Source organism: Furipterus horrens, unplaced genomic scaffold (assembly GCF_987537825.1).
Source record: "Furipterus horrens unplaced genomic scaffold, mFurHor1.1.pri manual_scaffold_7, whole genome shotgun sequence".
NCBI lineage: Eukaryota > Metazoa > Chordata > Mammalia > Chiroptera > Furipteridae > Furipterus > Furipterus horrens.
Genome location: NW_028327177.1, coordinates 136,625,731 through 136,648,220, shown reverse-complemented (window position 1 = coordinate 136,648,220; position 22,490 = coordinate 136,625,731). Strand labels below are relative to the sequence as shown.

At 52.1% G+C, this 22,490-nt stretch overlaps 1 protein-coding gene across 1 annotated transcript; it reads left to right on the top strand.

Annotated features, from left to right (window-relative positions):
* The first annotated feature begins 14,121 nt into the window (after positions 1–14,121).
* On the top strand, positions 14,122–21,996 carry POMGNT2 (protein O-linked mannose N-acetylglucosaminyltransferase 2 (beta 1,4-)). Its single transcript, XM_090284589.1, has 2 exons — positions 14,122–14,389; positions 20,093–21,996. The coding sequence occupies exon 2, from the start codon at positions 20,189–20,191 to the stop codon at positions 21,929–21,931; it is 1,743 nt and encodes a 580-aa protein (XP_090140715.1). The 5' UTR covers positions 14,122–14,389; positions 20,093–20,188; the 3' UTR covers positions 21,932–21,996.
* Positions 21,997–22,490: the final 494 nt, after the last annotated feature.

Genomic DNA, 22,490 nt, shown 5'->3' with positions numbered 1-22,490 from the left:
TTTCTGACCCACAGAATCCATGAGCATAATAAAACGGATGTCACTTTTATGCCACTAATTTGAGGTGGATTGTGATGCAGCAGTAGCAACTGCAGCAAATACTGATTGCTTGATTTACGTATTTGATGTCTGGTTGTTCCACCTGTAGTAACACTAAGACCCACCAGTGGGTTGAGGTGCTGTGGATCTGATCTATTCCTTATGAAGTTCCTCATCGACATTTCACCCAGTGGTTTCAGCGTACATTGATGATTGTTACCTACGTACATTACTCTAAAAGATTTGCTAATTGTATCTTTCCATCTGCATTCACCAGCTGGAATGTCCTACAAAGCACTTTCATCAACTCTTTGGTTTCCCTGCAAAACAGGTCTCACAGAAGACTCAGGACAAGTGTTTTGATTCTCCCCATCCCCCCTTTTTTATTGGAATCCTTGGCAACCACCAAGGATGGACCAGTAAAGTGTTCTTCTTGTAAGTATCATTATAATCTTATGGATGTTAATTACATCCATTGCAATTTCAGTCTAGTGCATTAATTTTTTATGTCCAAATTGTTCCGTTTTTAGCCAGTGGGAGACTCTCAAATGGACCCCTGTGTGCCTTTGGTAAGATTCCATTAATATTTGACATCTTCCTCATTTTCCGGCATAACCACATGTCCCAGATCCTCTGGCACATTTTCTGCCCCAGGTGTGGAATTGGCCATTTCTCAAGGAGCCCTGATTCTGCTGGGGAATGGATTTAGAGACTGAAATTCGGGCATGAAGGCCATTCGTTGCTTCTAGGCCTTTTCAGCAAACAGAGCTAGGGAACACTGCTTTTTAGAAAGAAACAAAAGAAATAATGAATTACTGGTATTTTCTATTTAACTGTAAGAGGACAGAGTTTTTCCGTTATTTCATTGATTGTAGCTCTTTCCTTCTTATACCCTCCCCGCTTCTCTTGCCTCCCTGATTCCGGTTGTATAGACCCAAGACCTAAACCCCCGGTGGGCTCAGTTCCCTCTCTTACTTTAGCATCTGAGCACCTTCCAGCTCTGAAATGTAAGCAGGACTCTGATATTCCCCCATTCGAGCTAATAAAGTGGAAATAAGATGGGCTTCAGGGAATATGGTGAAATTCTTCCCACCCAGGACCTGCTCAAGGTCATGTGAGCCATTGGATTTCTTAACACCAACCATTTCCATGCAAACACTCCCCAGCCTTCCCAGGAAATCGCTCTGGGCAGAAACACCTTCCCCAGGGAAATCACAAGGAAAAGTAATTAAATGAGTATGGTAGTTAAGAGCATATCGACAGAGATCCCATCGCCGAGAGTCCCATGAGACAAAGCTGAGTGTTTTTTCCATTCTTTCTTTTTTTTTTTTACAATCTGGTCCAGGTTAAATTATGTTCCATGGCAACTTGCATCAGTGTAGTTGTCATGGTTACAGGTGAACCTGCAAGTGAGCTCGACAGCCTGGGCTCTGAGCTCGTTAGGCTGCGTGCCTTTAAGACACACCCTTTTGTCATTCTGTCCTGGTTAGAAAAGTAATGAGAATTAATAGCATTTCCCAGCAAGGTGTAGCCTGTGGACAGGTGCAGGTGAGGGAAAGGGGGAGCCATTGGCCTCTTTAAATACAGGCCAGCATCCAGCCTAGTGTCCCGGGACAAATCACACAAATTTCCCATGCCTTCATCTGCCCATGCGCGGGGAGCAGCGGAGAGCAACTCTTCAAATGGTGAAACCGCGAGCCACTCTCAGGAATTCTCCTTAGATGGAAGGTAAGAAATAACATCTCCCGTCATCTACAGCAGAGTGAAAGCCAGCAACGGGAACCACACATGTAACGTTACCTCTCCTAGTAGCCACATTTTAAAAGTTAAAAGAAACAGGTGTACTTAATTTTAATACTCATATTTAACCAAATATATCCAAAATGCCCTTTCAAATGGTAACTAGTACAAAACTTAATGAGATATTTTACATTCTTTTTTTCATAATAAATCCTTGAATTCTTGTGTGTACTTTATACTTAAAGTACTTCTCAATTCAGCTGCTAAAGCCTATCAGAGATACTTGATCTATCTCAAGATTTCATAAAATTTGCAGTTGAAATTGTCAAGTCATGTACTTGAGTTAATCCAAACATATTTAAAATTTTTCAATAACAAACTGAGTGTGTTTTAAGTCTTAAATGTAAAGGAAGTGAAATTCAGTAAAAAACCCAGCTCCTTAGCCTCACCGGCTATGTTTCAAGTGTTCAGTGGCCACATGTGTGTGGTAAGTACCACATGGGACAGCAGAGATCTAAGGTGGCCGCTCCCGTATGGTCCTCACACCAGCTGCCTCCGTGTCCCGTGCAAGGTCATTAGAAGTGTGCTCATTTGGGCTCTGCCCCAGACCCACTGATTCAGAATCTGCCTTTTAATAGGACCTCCAGATGGTCCTCAAACGTGTTAGAGAAACTCTGCTAAAGGGATGCCATTCCTGACCGTAGGAGCTGTGAGATGCTGCGGCTTGTTGTTTTAAGCTGCTCAGTTTGAGGGGAGTTTGTCATGCAGATAACCAATACAAAGGATGGACCCCCGTCTACTTCTGCAGCCTCCTTACTCACCGGCTGCATCCTGTGCTCCAGCCGTAATGACTCGGTCCATCCCCTAAAGATCTCTCTGACTCGTTGGCAGGTTTTGTACTCCCTGTCCCTTCTTCCTGACACACGCTTCTTCACCGCCACCCCTCAGCTCCCTTCATCTATCCAGTTCCTCCTTATTCGTCACCTCTCAGTTTAAATAGCACTTCTTATGGGAGTTCCTTTGGGAACTCCTCCTGCCTGAGCCTACCGGCCTGGGTTAATGTCCATCACACCTTGTGTTGTATCTGCTTATTGAATTGTCTCTCAAGAGACCCCAGTAGACAGTGATCCCCACTATGGTGGGACTGTGTTGTTCTTGCTCACCATTGGACAGTGTCCCCTAAGGCAGGTTTAAGGCCTGCCAAAGAGCAAACAGCCAATAAATATTTGTTGAGCATTGTTGAGAACTAGGGAAAGAGGGGTGTAAAGAATGGGTAGGCTGGAGCAATTGACCCCCAGAAAAGTAATAAAGGCAACAACCAAGGAGACACAGCTCAGGATGTTTCTGAGGGTAGAACTCACGAGAAAGGAGTTCAGGGGGCATAGTCATCAGCAGGGCAGCTGAAGCTGTTCTCTGAGGTTCAGATAGAATAGGGGGTTGCTTTCCATGGATCCCTGGAAGTAAGATAGCCTAGGCCTAGTGTGGGAGCAAGAGGCACTAGCAAGAATAGGCGGAAGTCCAAGGCCGGCGTGCTGTAGTGCGATCCGACTGGGTGGGGGTGGGGAGACGGTTGTGCAGGAGAACATGTGAGCGGCTCTCCTTTGTCCTGGATATTTGCTGTCGGGGGAGACCACTGCTTCTCTCAACCCTAGAACACCGGTGCCTCCTCTTGAACCTCTTCAGAGACTCTGAGCCAAGGCGAAAGAAGACAGGGCGCATGGAAGCTCTCTGGAGAGACCAATCAGCAGAAAGAAAAATAAGAGAAGTAGATACAGATGCTACTGAAGGTATAGATCTCCTAAGATACTGCTCAGGTGGGGACGGGGTAGGGGGACTTCTGATTTCACAGAATTTTCAAGTAATTACAAGAAACCCAGACTCCGATCAACCACCACTGAAAATCAAAATACTGGAGGAGAGCAAGATAGTCTCATGCTAAGACGTGTAAATTTCGCGTCACGTCAGCGGGAACAAACAGGCACACATGGGCACCAGGCCCAGTTGCTCGAGCCGGCGTGATTCAGAGCCCTCAACCTGAGCCACGCCAGAGTGTGTCCAGATTTTCTCCAATTGTATGTCCTACCTTGATGAAAACTGGTTTTTACGCTGTTGTAGATCAAATAAACATCATAACTTGCCCCCCCCACACAGTGACCACCTGCTTCGTTCTCCCTGATGCTACAAAGCCCCCAAAGATTTAAGTCAAAGGATTATCCATCTGACTGGAGGGCAGTTGAAGATAACGAGCCAGGAGGAGATTAATAAAGAGACACGAGGAAAACTGGACACGTGTAATTGCTACATTACTCCCTTGGTTGTAAGGAGGCATCATCCCCTTTGAAACGGCCCAGGTTGCTCTGTGGAGAGGAGGCTGGAGGGAAGAAGCTACAGGGAAGGCCAAGGCCAGGAACCTTACGTAAAGGCTTCTGGACGAGGAATCCTTCTCTGCATCGCCTATCTATCCCTGTTGGTACCAGCAGAAAGTTACCCCCCAAAATCCAGAATGGAAACCCAGCAGGGGCCAGGTCAACCCTGTGACATGCGCCTCCATGAGTCCCATCCCTGGCAGCACATTGGAATCACCTGGGAACTTCAGGGCAGGGAAATGACACCTGCGATCCTACCCCAGAACGGTCCAATCAGAATGTTTGAGGGCGGGCCCAGGCGTGGGTGTTTTAAAACGTGCCACTTTGGGAATGACAACCACTGCGCTGGGCGGGTGGTTCTCAAACTTAAAAATGCACGCAAATCACCCAGCTGGCTGTTAAAAATAATAATAATAACAGACTGCTGTTACTGGAACTTCTGATTCAGTAGCTCGGGGATGGGGCCCCAGTACCCAGGTGGTGCTAATGCCACCAGTTGGGGACAACCCATTGAGAACTAGTGCTCCAGAAAGAGACTTCCAGCATCCAGTACCTTCTCCCCTGGCCTTTCCTTGCTCCTCACAGTCCTCTCCGATTCTGTGGTTACAAGCCCCCATCGCTGGTTTATTGTTGAATCGGATAGTCATTTGGCTTCTCCAGTTTTGCCTTCATCACACCCTCCTGCACCTAGTTTTAGACTCGTCCTCCTCTCCCTTTTCCATTAGCCTTGACCTCACCAGACCCCAGCCTAGCTCAGGGATCCTATTCTGTCACCAGCTCCCATGACCGGAGTTGCTACCGGGGTTGTAAGGGTGCCTGCACAGAGTTGGAGGATACAGCCAGGGTGTCTTTAATTCAACGTTCACATGTGGGGTCCCTGCCTTGTCTCAAGGCTGCAACATTCTCAGATCTTTCTGGTTAGGCTATTGCCATAAGACAAAGGCATTTGGAAAATGTGCTAACTATTTCTGGGGACTTCAGATGTGCCGTTTGCCAGCCTTCTGGAGCTAGTCCAGTTCCATCTATCTTGGACCTCAGTTTTCTGATCCCTAAGAGGATCAGAGTAAAACATTGCCAAGGCCTCTTCAGCCTCTATAAAATGAATAATTTCCCTAGGATCCGAAAGGCTGAGCAATTAGCTCACATTACTGGTATAATTAGACTCACCCCAATGGAATAAAATGTATTAATCTTGAACAGGGTGAAAGCATGCGCCTATAGCAACGAAGACAATCATGAGCTTATTAAAAATAGAAAATTATCATTTAAAACTCTGCATTCATCTTGAGGGCACTTAAAGAAAGTGGTTTGGGCCGAGACAGATGAGTCAGCAACCTTATTCCCAGCTATTTGTGATGCTCAGGAGAATTGCTGTCATTTCCCGAATATTCCTCTTCCCCAAACACTCCTGACCTATTGGCGAGTGAGAAGGGCAGGTTTCAAAACCACGTACACAGTATGACCTCACCTTGCGCATTGACGTAACCGCGCGTAGCAAAGGGTTTGGAAGGTGACGCAGCACAAAGCTAACTGTGGAGCTCTGGATGGTGACATTAAGGGGAATTTTAAATTGCCAGTTGCCCACTTTGAGCTCACCGTGGCCTTCACTTTTGCCCACAATGAACATATTATTACTGCTTTGGCCAAGCCAACACAGGAGCTTTTCCAAAAACCCTTTTACTTCCCAACGTGTCCCTCCTGAGTAGTATAAGCCTGTGGGAAGGAGACCTTGTCACAGGGGTCATTTTATCGGCAGCATGAGCAGGTTGGGTTTCCTGGGGACCTGTGTCCAAGCCACTGCTGGGTGCCCAACCCCCACCCCCACCCCCGTGGCGCCTGTCTATGGTGTCCCCTGGGGAAGCAAGCAGTTACTTCCTCGTGTTCTCAGGCTTCTGTAGATGTAGAAAGTCTGAATAGGCAAGAGAGCTTTTCCAGCTTTTAATGAGTAAGGCATCCATAAATCTTTTAAACTCATGTATGGGGGAGGGAGAAACTTTCCTCTACCCGTCTAGGTTCTTTCAGCTGGTCTAATAATTAAACAGACATGAGACAGATTAATAAGAAAAAATGATCCGATTTAATTACAAACGCACATAAGGGAAGGCTGCGTACATGAAAGAGTCAGAGACCCCACGTGCACCAGAGGTTCAGGACAGAAAGGGGGAATGAGAGATAAATGAACATTCTGAGCTAAGGTTGGGGGTCAGACCCCTTCGCCCTTCTGAGGGTTGGAAGGTCATTGGAAGAATGATAAGAAGAGCAGATGTTCAGTCATTAGAAATTTGCCCTGCTCTATAGATGGGTCATAAAAAGTTATCTGGGATCATTTTTATTATGGGCAAGTCCCCTAATTTAAGTTCTTTAAGGGAAAACTAAGAGTTTCTTGTGAGTTCCCAAGGCCCCTGTTGCCTTCAGCTCCAAATAATCCACCCGCCGAAGGAGCGCATCTTGAGGAGGCCTGCTCTGCACCCCTTCAGATGTTTTCCACGACTAAAATGTGACGTGCATTCTGAGTTAATCATAGAGACTTTAGAGAATATAAAAAAGAAAGTGGTTTATCTTTTCACAGTGGTGTATTTTCCCATCCTTGTGCTTTCCCATGCCTGCCCGCATCCCCTCAGCCCTCCTCCTTCCCTTGCACAATGAAGACTTCCTAAGAAAAGGACCAGGGAGATCTTCTGTCAGAGGGCTTTCTCTGGAATGTTCAGTCCACAGGTGTCGGGCAGAAGAAAGTACCCAGACTCCTAGAAACAGCTCCTGCCAAAAGGAGTGAGAGTTGGAAGGTAAAAGTCTTCATTCCTACCTCACTCGCAGGAGATGACCATGAGGGATAAGTCTACCTAGTCTCCAGAGTTCCCCAGGGGGCCCGAGCCAGCATTTCCCACAGTGGTGGCATTAATTCACCTTACGTTGGCTTCCTTCCCTTCCTGCCACACATCCCCATGCCCTGGCTGGAGCTTCCTGGGACCGCCTTTCAAATAAACTGTTTGCCCTCGAATTCTTGTTCTGGGGGAACCCACCTTCAGAGAACGATACATTGCATGAAAGGCATGGGGCGGGGGGCATTGAGAGAGCCCTGTCGGTGGGGAAGGCCTGAACTGAAGGATCTAGCATGTTAGCTGGGCTTTGGAAGCCTGGAATTGGGGAAGGAACATGGGGGGGGGGGCTCTATGTGCGCAACTTCAAGGGGCAGGTGTGGAAAATGAGCAGCCTGTAGTAGAAGGACTTTTCTGCTCTAAGAAGCTATCTTTGGTTTAAGAATTCTCTTCCCCCATCTCCAGGATGAACTGGTGACTCTTCATGTGCCGGTAAGATCCTTGGTTCTTTAGGTCACGTTGCCCAAGTTGACCTTATGTCTATGTCTGCTCTCACAAATGTCTCCTACACAAGCCAGGATCCCGTGCCTGACAGAAGAACAAAATATGGGACAGATCAAGGTCAAGAGCCTGGCCCTCAGCCCGCAAAGGCAGGCCTAGGGCTGGCACTGTGACCTAGGGAGGGAGCGATGGCGCTGCAATGGCAGCAGGACAAACAGAGGGTCTCTTTATCCTCCAGAATCACTTAGACTGCCTGTCAGGCAACTGCCCCCATCAGTCTGGCTGTGAACCAGGTAGATTCAATCAGATTAGAAAATTTTTCCCCCAAATAAGGGAAGCAGAGCCAGCAAGCCTTCAACCTTGTTATTGATGGATGAAACTTGACCCAAATGCCAAGGTTTTTGTCATCTGAAAATAAGCATTGAAGATCCCCCAAAACACCCCCAAGTGATATATTGCACAGAGCATTTTCTGAATGAAGAGAACTGTTGAAGAAGGCTCTTCCCCAGGTAGCAGTAGAGACCCAAGGCTCCCTCTCGACCTCAGTGGGAGACCTCCACCAGTGAGCTGTCCCACAGCTTCTGGGTGCAAGTCAACTTGCCTGTAACTGGGCCCCCACAAACTAACTATCTGCGATCCCAGCCTGCTGGTGTTCTCTTGCTAGACTTGTATGTGATACAGAGCAGGTTGTTTGCGTGATTTAAAAAGAAAGTAGAGTCTGTTGGGCAGCTAAACAACCGAGCCTTCATGAGGTGTTACCTCTGGTCTCTCTAGGCGAGGGGTAGTGGGTGCTGGCTTCCGTCTCATGGCAGGGTGGCATGATCCTGGGGGCAGGAGGCAGCAGTTTGCTCGGCAGTGCAGTGGCAGGAATTGCTCCTGGAAGCCCAGTCCAAAGCGTGTAACTCCATCATCCCAGCACAGCCACGAGTCACCTACTATTCCTTAATGAATTCTCTTCCGCTTACGCCAGCCAGAGTGGACTTCATCGTCTGCCTGTAAGAACTCCTCTGGCTCTGGGGCCTGGGTGCCCAGTGAGTGCTGAGGCTTCAGAAAGGAGCGTCAGACCAAGAGAAGGGACTGCCTTGGAGGGGCCGAAGGCACAGGAGGGGAGGGGAGGCAGGCAGGCAGCACAGGCAGGCCAGGCAGGGAGTGAAAGAAAAGGCAGCAGAGGCCCCCTGGTGGGGCAGACGCAGAGTCCCCAGTTTGGAAATGGTTTGCTCCATGGCCCGTGCACGTCTTCAGGAGAGTCTCTTCCTCTGTTATTCTTACAAATGCTTTATGTGAGTTTTTTGAGGAAAACCAATAAAAGGGGAAAGTTTCTTGTTTGCATTGATCCATAAGAGCAACCATGAGGCTTTGAGTCCCTGGAATACAATGAAGTCCCAGGTGGCCTTGCGTTGTGACCAACCAGGTCCTCAGACGCAAGGAGGGGTAAAGGTCCAGGTAGTTGCCCCTAATCCTCAAGGGGCAGGGAGCCCCCAGCTGACGTCTGTGTCATCATGCCTACACAGTGTCGTGATTTCCATTTGCAGAGTGAAAAATCTGAGGCTTAAAAAAGGGCACACAGTAAGTCAGAGTGCATGGTTAGATCTGCCTGATTTCAAAGCCTGAACTCCAACCGCTGTCTTCCAATAAGCCCACTCATAAAAGAGCTGAAGTTCAGTCTGAAAGCCAAGTTCAAGTACCAGCAAACAGCACATACGGTCAACACCAAGCCAGCAAGTAGTGCATAGAAAGGCTAAGTCCCCGTGCTGCCCGGGCCCAGTAGGAGGATCCCTTCCTCTGCCCCTGGGCATTGCATGGTGAGGACTGTCCCTGAGCTGCTGTCCCCTGGCCCTTGCCACATGCATGCTCTGAGGTGGCACTCTGATCTCTGATCTCACTGTCTCTGTTCCCCAGCTGTGGGGTCCCTCCTTGTTCTCCCAGAGACTACAAGCAGCACTGTGGCCCAGTCTCACACTCAGCTGTCGTTCTTTGCACCCTAGACCCCTTTGAAGGCAGCTTTTTCTTTTGAGAACTCAAGGATGGGAAAGGGGAGAAAGTGCCTTCTTGCCCTTTTCCACTACCCTACTTCTGTCGGCCTGGCTCATTCCTAACTCTGATGGTGACCACACTTGAAGAGAAGAAAGAGAGAGAGGGATGGAGAGAAAGAGAGAGAAAAGAAGGAAGGAAATGGATTGGTTCATGTTCCTGAAAAGCCCAGGATTTTTAGCTTCAGGTCTGGCTGGATCCAGGGGCTCACAGGGTCCCTCACTTTCTTTCATTTTCTCCTCATCTCTTGCCTCCATTCTTTTATTCTCCCACAGGGTCTCACCTTGAGGTTCCTCCTGGCATATCCAAACCCACACCATTCATGACCCAGAGGAAAGGGTTTCTCGTTCCCAGAAGATACCACACAAGTCATGGAATTGAGGCTCAATGCCCACTTCTGAGCCAAATTCTGTGGTCAGGGGGTTGGACTGCTGTCATTGGTCATGACTGGGTGATGTGGGACCCTTGGCCCTGGGGACAAGGCCAGCCTACTGAAACCACACGGACTACAGTAGGAGGTTGGCTTTCCATAAGAACTCCAGGGAGCATGGCCACAAGGAGAATGGGTGGCAGGGGGGCGGGGGGACTAAAACAAGAGATGCCTAACATTCGGTACCCCCACTCCCCGGCAGATTGCCTTCCCTTCACCCAGTCGCCCCTTCTCCCTCACCACACATTATTCAGAGCATCATTCCTGAATTCCACTGGGGTCTTTCTAAATGCCTCTCCCTGCTTCCCGCCGCAGTACCTTCCAGGTCACTGCTCTGCAAGGTCCAGGCCCTGCTTTGCTGGCCACACCCATTCAGTCCCGCCTCTCTCTTATCCTGGGTGTTCAGCACAGTGCGTGGCACAAATGCAGAGTGGGGACAATGTCCATGGCATGAATGAAGGAGGCTAGGGAAGAGGAGAGGCCTCCAGGCTCTTGCACGTAGAGGAAGTGGCCAGGGAGCAACCCGCAGCCCTGTCCTGAGACCGCCGGGGAAAGACCCCCAGACTCCAGTCCTGCTGAACCGTCTGTGTTGGGATTGCACTTGGCTCTGGTTTCAAGTTGCTGACATTCCTCCCAGGAACACATGCCAAAGGGCTTCCAAACCACGCTTGTTTCTGCGTGAAATGCCTCCCTCAGCTTAGAAGGACCCCCAGTCGGGACCAGGGGTAGAGGGAAAGAGAGGTGGGGGAGTGCTGCTTGAGAGTCAGGCGGAAGGGAAGGTCCCAGGTGACGTGCAGAGGCCTTTGGTGTCTCCATGAGGAGAGGGGCGGGGGAGGGGCACCAGTTCTACTCAGCATGGGGGTTCCCTGCCACTAATGCACAGTGCAGACTGATAATACATCACTGGGATGGCTCTCCGGTGAAAACCTTCACTCCACTGTGACCGTGCCTGAACATTCAGGGCTGGAAAAATGATCCCTTCTCCCCCGTGTCGATAACAGCACAATTGGAGCCCTTCTTCTCCAAATGCCCCATTAATTTTCAGAAAGGACAAAGCTGCAGTTGGATGATAACTCAGGCTTTATTCCTCCCCGTAGATGGGGCTGTTCCCATACAAATCTCCAACAAGTCGCTTCCCAGGGATCTTTTCAAGCTTTCACTGAGAAGGAGCTTCCGGTGAACAGAGCCACAGGGGAAGCACTTTGCTTTGAGCGATTGGTGCTGTGTCTTTACAGACAGGCAAGCAGGAGTCCCTGAGCAGCCCCGACTCACGAGATGCCATCTAAGCACCACCGGCTGCCCCTCTTAGTACGGAGAGACCCCTGCTGTCAACAGGGTAACCGAGTGGCCTGAGAGTGTCCTCAGGCAGACAACCTCCAACAAGCAGAACATTTCCATCAGCACTACCCGCACCCCTGTCTGGGTCTCAGCTTCTTCCTCTGAGGATGAAGGGTGGACCCGATGGTCTTCATGAGTCCTGGCCATGAACAGCCACGTTCTCAGTCATGGGCGCAGATGCCATTGAGATTGTCTGGCTTTCTGCCTTTCCATTCGCTTTGAACCTGAGGGTTCCTTTTAAATATCCTCATCGATGCACAGGTTTCAAACTGAGTCAAGTTATAACAGGTCGCTACAGTTTCTTCATTAATTACACAGACATGGACTTTTTTTTTAACCTTTGTTTGTTTGTTTTTAAAATAGCTAATACATATAGAACCCCCCTGAATCAGAACAGTGGAAGCAAGGTTGGGAAAAGAGGAGGAGAAGAAATGCTGAAGGCATTTATAGAATTTGGCAGCAGTGAGGGAGAGGGGGCCAGAGGGGTGAAAAGGGGTGGAGGCTTCAGCCCCTGGGAGAGAAAGGAGAGGCTGGGGTGGAGTCACATTGAGCAGTTGCCCCTCGCACCTCCACCTGCTAACTACATGGCTTTGGGCAAGATTTTTAATGACTCTCAGCCTGTTTTCTCCTGTGTAAACTAGTAACAAAAATGATCTACTAGGTAAGGTTGCAATGAGGATTCAATGAGATCGTTTCCATTTAATGCCAAGCGCGTAATAGACACTGAACAGATGGCGTCTCTTGCTATCATTGCGGTAGCCAAGAAGGTCTTCAACAATCCTTGCCTCTTGGTGTTCACAGTCTTGCATGGTCCCCTCCCCCACTGAGCCAGTGCTGACCTATGTGACCGCTAGAATACCGCACAAGAGACAGTGTGGGAGGCTTCTGAGGCTTCTGAAGCTAGGTCACAATGGTGTGCCTCTGCCTCCGTCTCTCGGATCACTTGCTCTGGGAGGAAGTAAACCACCTGGTGACGAAGACATTCAAGAGGCCTCACAGAGAGGTCCATGTGAAGAGAGGCCTGAGCTGCCTCACAGCATGGCGGCTAAGTTCCAAAAGCACACACACAGACACACACACACACACACACACACACACACACACACACACTGGGAGAGAGAGCAGCTGTATCATTTTTATGACCTAGTTTCAGAAGTCATAGCACATCCCTTCTGACATATTCTATTTATTAGAAGTGAGTCATTAAGTTTTGCCACTGAGTTACTCAAAGGAAAGGGACTTCGACTCCACCTTTTAAAGGAAGGAGAGTAAAATAATCTGCAGATATATTTTGAGACCATCCCCAGCATTACCATCATCATGTTTGTCATATAGATTTGAAGATGCTGGCAGGAGCCCTGGTTGGTGTGGCTCAGTGGCTTGAGCACCGGACTGAGAACCAAATGGTCACAGGTTTGATTCCCAGTCAGGGCACAGGCCTGGGTTGTGGGCCAGATCCCCAGATGGAGGCATACAAGAAGCAACCACACATTGATGTTTCTCTTCTTCTCTTTCTCCCTCCCTTCCCCTCTCTCTAAAAATAAATAAATAAAATCTTTTTGAAAAAAAAAGAAAAAGAGGCCGGCAGGCCAACCAGGTGGTACTACGCTCCAAGCAATTTGACCTCGAATATGGATTTGGAATTTGTGGCTAGATGTATGGATCAGGGAGTCACTCACATGGAGAAATAGAAAGGGAATGTGACCCCAGGGAAAGAGAGAAGGACTCAGCCTTAAGGAACGCCAAACCCAGCATGGTGCTCCATACATATTATTGATTTACTGAAAGTATTGGCAAGACCTCAAAAAGCCAGCTACCCAGCCCACCTTGGATATTTACTAAAAAGGAAAGTACTTGCTCCTTCCAGTATATTAAAGCTTCTGCCAACAAGTAAAGCACTACCTAATATTCCAGTGCCAGAATAGTCTTTAAAACACGATGGACTCATAAAACAAAACATTATCATTGTCTGCAAACTGGGTCCTAGGGACTCACAGGTCATGTCCTTTGGGATCCTAACCAGAAGATTCTGCTTTGACCAGAACACAATCCCCACCCACCTCCAGTGATGGGCTGCTCTCTTGAGCTGTTTTGGTGCCTGTTTTCATCAGCTGACCACCTATCATTGGCTTTCTTGTAGAGGACCATATATATATACTCAACACAGGAGCTTTTTAAAACTAACAACAAAATAGGGCCTGCCCAGGTAGCTCAGTTGATTAAAGCTTTGTCTGGATAAGCCAAGGTTGTGTGTTCAATCACTGGTCAGGGCACATACAAGAATCAACCAATGAATGCACAACTAAGTGGAACAACAAATCCATGTTTCCCTTCCCCACTCTCTCTAAAACCGATAAATATAAAAGATAAAAGAGTGAAATTGAAATCTATCCTAGCAAAAAGTCAAGAGGCTTAAAATTCATTAATCAAGAAATAGGGCATATGTATATTTCAAGCGTTGGCAGTTAATGCCCGATGCAGCAGTTGTGAGTGTTGGGATTGGTTGCCCCCGAGGAGCTGGACGGTCAGGATGGGTTAGGCTGAGGGTGCGAAGATTGGAGGCAGGCACAAGAGAATGGTGCTTTTGTAGTTAAGTAACCTGTCATACTACATGTTTTAAAGGGCGTGAACGTATTACTTAATTTGATTTTTATAAATAGCATCTGATTGTTGGCTTAATTTTTAATTTATTATCAGAACTCCCGTAACTGTATAAACTTAACACTAAGTGAAACAGCCTCTCCCGAAGCAAACTACAACTCCCAGGATCCCGCGGAATGGGCAGGTGGTTTGGTCTCCTATTTAAACTACAATCCCCAGGATTCCGTGGGTAAAGGGGGCGTGGTTATGGCCGAGGGCTAGAGGGCTGTAGCCGGGACCCTGCGCACACGCACGGACTTCTGCGCCGGGCTCGCTGGCCGGGCAGGCGCGTGGCTGGCGCCCGCGAGCCCGGCGGTGGCAGACCGGACGGCGCGGAGCTGCCTGTGCTCCGTGCCTGGGCCTCCCCGGATCGGAGCAGGCACCCGGGCGGTGTTGCAGCGGCGGATTCAGCCAAAGCTGTCGTCGCAGAAAGCACTCCTGGACGCGTAGGCGGAGGTGGCTTCAGCTCCGCGGAGCCCCGGCTGCGGGTGAGAGGCGCGCGCTCGGGGCTGGCGGGGGCTCCGCGACCCGGCTGGGTTTGGAGTTGTGTAATGGGCCCCTGGACCTCGCCGGGGAGTGGACGACTGGGCTGCCGGGCCTTTGGGTGAAGGGGAGCCGAGGGAAGTTTGCAGAACGGAGGAGTGACGTGGGATGCGGGCTGAAGGAGGCGCGGGAGGTGGGCAGGGGTCACGGGGGTGGACCCGCAGGGTCCTGGTGCGGCGGGCCCGGGCGCGCACGCCGAAGCCCTTAGCTCGGGGCAGGCACTGGCAGCGGGTCCCCAATCCCTTTGCCTGGGAGGTAACGGTGCGCATGGGACGCGGGTGCCCGGGAGCCAGGTGAGGTGTGCGAAGAGGGCCTCGGCCTCCCGAGCTCTCTTTGAAGGCAGTACCTGGACAGGCCTGCAGCCGATCCCTGGGCTATTTGGGGCTTAACAGAGCACCTACTGTGTGTCTGCTGATAAGAGCCTGTCACGCCTGCTTGACAGTGCCTGGGAGGGACCCGGTGGATTCTGGACCCCGTGGGTAGGGTCCTGTCTCCGAGTCACTGATGGAAATCCTCTGTCAAGGTCTGAGGTCCTCACGCCAAAACCCTCCACTTGGTGGTGGGCGCCCAGGGTTTTTAATTTTATGCCAACCAACCCCCCAAGCCTACTCGTGGGGGAGGGGAGGCCCGGCCTGGTAGGGTTACTGGACTTAGTGGCCAAGAGCACAGATAGAACAGCCTTCCTTCACTAAATGTGTGCTGTTGCACGTGCCGGGCATTCAAATCCTGACTCTCCTTTATCAGCTGTGTGCCCCTTAAGCAAGTCACTTAGCCTCTCTGAGCCTGTTTCTTCCCCTGCAAAACGAAAACAAAAGTACCACCATCACCGAGTGGCTGTGGCAATTAAATTAAATAATCCGGACCCGTCTTCAGCATGGAGTCTGGTCCACCATGACTGTTCGGCAAATGTTAGCACCTGTGGTTGCTTGCCATTGACAGAAGATGTTAGAGGTGACATTGGAGCCAGGTCTGTCTCTGTGCTGGGACTAGCTGCCTTCTCTGGCTCTCATTGCTCTTGGAGCTTCTCCAGTTCATCTTTCACATCACAGATGGGGAATCTGAGCCCCTGCCGGAGGCACAGCCAAGAAAGGACATCCCTCTTCCCCAGGGATGGCCAGCCCATCAGTTCTTGAGGCTTGGGCCCCCAGAGGGTGAGGAAAAATGGAGAGTGGAGATTCTTAGCAAAGAGGATGGTGGGGTGCTGGTGGCTGGGCTCCCACACACCCTAACCATGTGGGCATCCTGGTGGTCTTGATGTGGTGGGCTATCAAAGCAGCTGCAGCTTTTTTCAGACTGGCCGCTGGTTGGCAAGCCCTTGCTCCCAGCTTTGCTTTAGAAAATATATAGCAAGAAACAAAGGCTTCTAGTGAATGTATTGAGCTAACGGGAAAATTAAATTACCAAGTGCTTCATTCCCCAAGGATCCTCATCACTCTGCATTTGGTTGTCAGTAGATACTCCCCTCCGGGACCTGCTCATCATCCGAGAAGCATTTTCGCTGGGATGAAATGATGAAGGTGAAAGGGGGACCCACAAATGTCATCATAGGCTTTGGAGCCAGAGTTGGGCTTGAATCCCAGCCCCACCATTTAATAGCTGTGTGACACTGGGCCATTCACTTAACGACTCTGAGCCTACTTCCTCAAATGTGAAATGGATCAAGGAGATAATTCACGTAAAGGACTTAATAGTGTGCCTGGTGGAGAGGGAGAGCCAGTGAATGGGAGTTGTTATATCATTATTAGGACTAAGAATAATAGTATGAAAGTAACTGTCAGGCAGTGTGCTGTGCTTGGATCATCTCTTTGAATTCACAGTCACCCTGAGAGGTAGGTACAGTCGTGTCTGTTTTTCAGACCAGGAAATGGAGGCTGGCAGGGATCAAGAACTGGCCCACGCAGACACAGAAGAACAAATACTACGTGATGCCACTTAGATGATGGATCTAAAATAAAATAGTCAGACTATTATAGAAGCAGAGCACGAAATGGTGGCTGTCGGGCCTGAAGGAAGGGAAACGGGAAGGCATCCGTCAAAGGGTACAAAGGTTCAGGAACACAGAAGACGACACTCTGGAGCTCTACTGTACAGCCTAGTGCCTGTAGTTAACTATATGTATTTACTGTTATAGACCTGAAATTTGCTCGGAGGTTAGATCTTATGTGGTAAGTGTTTTATCACAAAAATGTTCTAGTAATACTAAGAGGGCAGGAGGAACCTTTGGGAAGGGATGGATAGGTTTATGGTATATAGATCATGGCAGTGGTTTCACAGTGTGTAGGTATCTCCAAAGTCATCAAGTTGTAGATGTTAATTTTGTACAGCTCTCTGTATGTCAGAAGAAGAAGAAGGGATGATGGTTGAGAGTCCTGCTGCTGCTAAGCGACAGGACAAGCGCTCACTTCCTGGCGTCTCAGCTCCAGAACCGGTGCCATTTAACTCTCCGCCTCCCGGTCTGTGCAGCTGTTAAAGCACAATGGTGACCCGGGGGGCAGCCGGCACCGGCACCACACCGTTGGGGCCGGGGTTGTTCTCATACCACTTAGAGCAGAGGCAGGACCCAGCAACCTGATTGTGTGTTTCCTGTCCCTGTCTGAGGTCCTGTGAGGCTGGAGGAGGCTGTCCACCATATGAGTCTGGGAGATGTAGTGTCAGGAAGAGGTGGCTGAAGCAAGGACCCACAGGTTTGGGGGGGGGGGGGCAATGCAGTGAGACCTGGAGAGCCTGGCTATGAGAAGAAGGGGGCTTGTTTAGGGGCTGAGAAGGATCTCAGAGCTGTCTTCTTCTTTATGGGCCTGCTGTCTGCTTTTGGGAGGGGACGAAGGCCACCCAGGAGCCCGGATGGGAGGAGGAGCCCGGGCTGAGGCAGCATACTGCTGTTCTAATCCTGGCTGCCTATGCGGGCTCACACCGCCTCTAGACCTCTTTTCTAAAGTTGAGTTGGAGCAGATCGTTTCTAAGGGCTTCTTTAGCTCTAAAAAGTGGCGTTTTGTCATTCTAAATGGACGCCCTAACCCTCCCACACAGCACCAGGGCAGGTGGGATAATAACAGTCACAGCAGGTGTACCCAGAGGTTCCTTGGGGGAGAGAGTGGCCCTGCACCTCCTGCCACCATGGGCAGCTCTGTGCCTGGCGGTGGGGCGTCATTACACGGAGCAGGCCTGGGGTTGCTAAGTTACGGCTGAGGCCCGTGGGTCTGCGTCCTCAGAGCCGTCCACACCTGCTCTGCCCTCAAGTGGTAAAAACTCTTTGCTCTGAGATCTGCCTCGCTTCTCTGTCACTAATTGTCCCTCCAAGTCTGGTGGCAGATGAGCGTAGTGCTGGAGAACAGGCCTCCTGGAATGAGACCCAGACTTAAATCCTGCTACCCCTGCTTGAGCTGTAAGACCTAAAGCAAGGCCCAGAATTCCACTCAGCCTCCTTTTCGTAGTCACAGAAAGTGGAGATGGTACCAGTGCCTGCAAGGAGGGCTTTTGTGAGGCTTCGATGACAAGGGGCAGGAAAAGGGCTGAGGACAAGGCCTGGCGCGAAGCAGGCGCCCAGCACAGTGAGAGGGCAGTAGCATCCATCACCCTTTGCCCAGGGGCCAGCCCCCCCTTTTCCTGAGCCAGCGTGGATGCTGGTCCTTATGAGAGGGAAGGGAGACCAGAGACCTGGGTCCCTCTCTGCACACACAGTGAACAAGCCGAGGTCAGAGGCCTCCAGAGACACCAAACCTGCTGACACCTTGACCTTGGACTTCCAGCCTCCAGCACTCTGAGAAAATAAATTTCTGCTAAGCCCCCCAGGCTGTGGGACTTTGCCATGGCAGCCCAAGCAGACTGATAACAAGCAGGTACCATAGGCCACTTTCCTGCTAGACCCTTATTCAATTACTCTGAGCCGCAACCTGGGTGTTGGGTCTCCAGGTCACGCAGCCCAGGCATTAGTAGACCCAAGACAGTGAAAATTGGCCCGGAGAAAGGGGGCGTAGCTGGGGCTGTTGCCCACTAAGCAGCTTGGCCCGTTTGTTCACCATTTTGGGTTTTTCTCCCAGGGAATTATGTTTGTCATCCAGGAACATCTCATGTGATGATGGGGAACAGCCTCTTGGATCCTCCTCAGAACTAGGGGTCTCATAATATATTCTTTGCCTCCATCTGTCCTCTTTTGAAAACCTTTCTGAGGATTTTGCTTGATCTTTTGAGTTCTACTGGTTTATGCAGAGCAGCCGGGTGGTGGGGACCCAGAGGGGGATGTGGGTCCCTCTGTAATGACCATGTCTGTCCCCGTGCTTGCTGGCTTTCTCCTACATCACTTGGGTGACTTCCCCCAGGGTGGCTGTCCATCTGTCCCCACGGTGGTGAAATCCTGTAGCATCTGTATAATTAATGTTGCCCCAGAAGCAGATCCTGAGGCAAGGGTTCAAGTGCAAGGAGATTGTTTGCACTGGTCCCCAATAAACATCGACGGGGGAGTAGAGAAGGGAGACAGGGGCAGGGACAGGGTGTGCATCAGGCCTGCCACCACTGTGGGCAGCTGCTTGGTCCTTTAGGGAACTCTGGGAGCCGGTGTGAACACGCCTCAGGGCTCTCCCACTGGGGAGCGGGGGCCAGGTGGGGGTGCCTCTGTGCTCACCAGACATCGGTGCCAGCTGCCTGGCCCAAAGTGGTCAGGTTAGAAACCTGGGCGCTCTGAGCTCAGGGCCCTGTGCTTGGACACCACACCGCTTCCAGCAAGTGTTCTGTCATCCCCAGCAAACCTGCTTTTTTTCCACATCCCCCCGCCTTAGAGGGTACCTGAGAGCCTAAAGGGCCCAGGGAAGCTCCCCATGTTCATGCTGCCTGCAGGCCCGCAGACCTCGGGGCATAGGCAGAGGGCTCGGCATCCAGTGACAAACAGTCCTCTCCAATCCCCAGTCTCTGAGTCTGGTTCCTGCCTAGGTGCCCATTGGCCCCTGACCCCCATGTTGCCTCATTCCCATAAACTTTACCCCAAGGCCTGAGCTCAGTGGCCTGGTACTGCACACAGACCCCCAGGCCCAAGGGGACCCCCTGGCTGCCTTCTTGCCTGGGGTCCCCTCCCCACATCCCCACTTGCTGCCAGCCTGCCTTCACTGCAGGGGCACATGGAGAGGTGAGTGCCTGGGGCTGAGATACCCCCTCAGGTTGGAGGTGGGTCTTTCGTCTTCTCTCCTCATTTTCCTGGGGGTCTTGCTTTTTGGTGGGCCCTGGGCATGTTGGTTTTAGCTTTACTTTCTGTTGGAGGCCGTTCTTGTGTGTGATCAGAGCAAAACGTGCAGAAGCTTGTGCCGCACAATCTGCCTCTCACCCCCCTCCCCCAGGAGAGCTTTACTTTTTTTATCTTTTCTGAATATTATGCCTCCTACTCTCCAGAATTCTGTCAACTGTAATAGTGATTTGATTATTTATTGTTTCTTTTTTGGCCAAAGCAAGTGATATGGCCAAGCCCAAAGCCAAGGTCTGGACATGCGTACCGTCCCGCGGAAGCAGTGGGCTTCAGGGAGCAAGTGCTTCTGAACAGCGTTCTCATCCGCTGTGCCGAAGGGCGCACGCGCCCCCTGCTGTAGCCGGGACCCAGAGCCGAGCGCAGCGACAGTCGCGGGCAGACTGTGCCTACACCCGTTCCCTTTCCTTCTCTCCTGCAGGCCTTGCCAGCCGGTGCGCCGCGTGCCCGCAGGGATGGCCTGTGGCGCTTCCCAGCGGCCGTTGTCGTCACACTAGGGCCCCGCGGTGGCGTCAGCATGCAGCTCTCGGCCGTGGTCAACGCGCTGCTGGTGTCCGTGCTGGCGGCCGTGCTGTGGAAGCACGTGCGTCTGCGCGAGCACGCGGCCCGCCTGGAGGAGGAGCTGGGCCTGGGCACAGAGGCCCCCGAGGCGGCCCCGGCCGCGAGGGCCGACTACCCGGCGGCGCTGCAGAGTCTGATGGAGGGCGGCACGCACATGGTGTGCACCGGGCGCACGCACACCGACCGCCTCTGCCGCTTCAAGCGGCTCTGCTACTCCAGCGAGGCCGAGGAGTTCCTCTTCTTCCACGGCAACGCGTCCGTCATGCTGCCCAACCTGGGCTCCCGCCGCTTCCAGCCGGCCCTGCTCGACCTGTCCACCGTGGAGGACCACAACACCCAGTACTTCAACTTCGTGGAGCTGCCGGCCGCCGCCCTGCGCTTCCTGCCCAGGCCCGTGTTCGTGCCCGACGTGGCCCTCATCGCCAACCGCTTCAACCCGGACAACCTCATGCACGTCTTCCACGACGACCTGCTGCCGCTCTTCTACACCCTGCGCCAGTTCCCCGGCCTGGCCCGCGACGCCCGGCTCTTCTTCATGGAGGGCTGGGGCGAGGGCGCGCACTTCGACCTCTACCGGCTGCTCAGCCCCAAGCCGCCTCTCCTGCGGGCGCAGCTGAAGACCCTGGGCCGGCTGCTGTGCTTCTCCCACGCGTTCGTGGGCCTCTCCAAGGTCACCACCTGGTACCAGTACGGCTTCGTCCAGCCCCAGGGCCCGAAGGCCAACATCCTCGTCTCCGGCAACGAGATCCGGCAGTTCGCACGGTTCATGACGGACAAGCTGAACGTGAGCCACGCCGGGGGCCCGCTGGGAGAAGAGTACATTCTGGTCTTCAGCCGCACCCAGAACAGACTCATCCTGAATGAGGCAGAGCTGCTGCTGGCGCTGGCCCAGGAGTTCCAGATGAAGACAGTGACGGTGTCCCTGGAGGACCACGCCTTCGCCGATGTCGTGGGGCTGGTCAGCAACGCCTCCATGCTGGTCAGCATGCACGGGGCCCAGCTGGTCACGGCCCTCTTCCTGCCGCGTGGGGCCACCGTGGTGGAGCTCTTCCCCTACGCCGTCAATCCTGACCACTACACCCCTTATAAGACGCTGGCCACGCTGCCTGGCATGGACCTTCGCTATGTCGCCTGGCGGAACATGGTGCCAGAGAACACGGTCACGCACCCTGAGTGGCCCTGGGACCAGGGGGGCATCGCCCACCTAGACCAGGCTGAGCAGGCCCGTATCCGGCAGAGCCAGGAGGTCCCGCGACATCTCTGCTGCCGGAACCCCGAGTGGCTGTTCCGAATCTACCAGGACACCAAGGTGGACATCCCATCCCTCATCCAGACCATCCGGCGCGTGGTGAAGGGCCGGCCGGGGCCGCGGAAGCAGAAGTGGACGGTCGGCCTCTACCCGGGCAAGGTGCGGGAGGCGCGGTGCCAGGCATCGGGGCGGGGCGCCCCCGAGGCCCACCTCACCGTCTCCTGGCAGATCCCGTGGAACCTCAGGTACCTGAAGGTGAGGGAGGTGAAGTACGAGGTGTGGCTGCAGGAGCAGGGGGAGAACACCTACGTGCCTTACATCCTTGCCCTGCAGAACCACACCTTCACCGAGAACATCAAGCCCTTCACCACCTACCTGGTGTGGGTCCGCTGCATCTTCAACAAGCTCTTCCTGGGACCCTTTGCAGACGTGCTGGTGTGCAGCACGTAGCGAGCGTGCCGGGGCCAGGCCTCGGGAGGGGGGCTCCTCCAGCTCAGGGTCCCTGGGCCCGCTAACACCCCCCACCCCGCCCAGGGTGGCTTCTGGGGATTGTTCGTTTATATACTGAGCAGGCCTGCCCCAGGCCTGGGCCTCTGTGTCTTTTTACGGCATCTGGGGTGTGGGGTCCGCAGCACTCCTCTGTGCTGTTATGAGGGGACGGCCCCGCCCCTGTCCCCTTCTCCCGTCCTGAGCATCCATACCCCTGGAGAAGGTCCTTGGGGGGGGGGGGAGAAGGAAGGAAGGAAGAGCCCCAAGGAACCTCTGGCTGAGTGGTCAGCTGTGCCCTACCCAGCCTTCCAGGCTGGTGCCCAGGCTGCTGGAAACTGCAGGCACTCAGTCGTGGGGTGGTTTGGGCGGGTGGTTGGTCAGCTCCCATCGCCATGAAAATGCGCCTGTAGCCCAGTAAAGGGGCACATTAAATGCTTATGAACATCTTGGTCCAGTTTTTTTATTGGACGGTAGGAGGTGGGGCTGGGAGGTGCCCTTTAGTCCCAAATGTCAACCAAGA

Coding starts and splice junctions, on each gene's coding strand:
- POMGNT2 (XM_090284589.1), top strand. CDS start 20,189: ATGCAGCTCTCGGCCGTGGTCAACGCGCTGCTGGTGTCCGTGCTGGCG.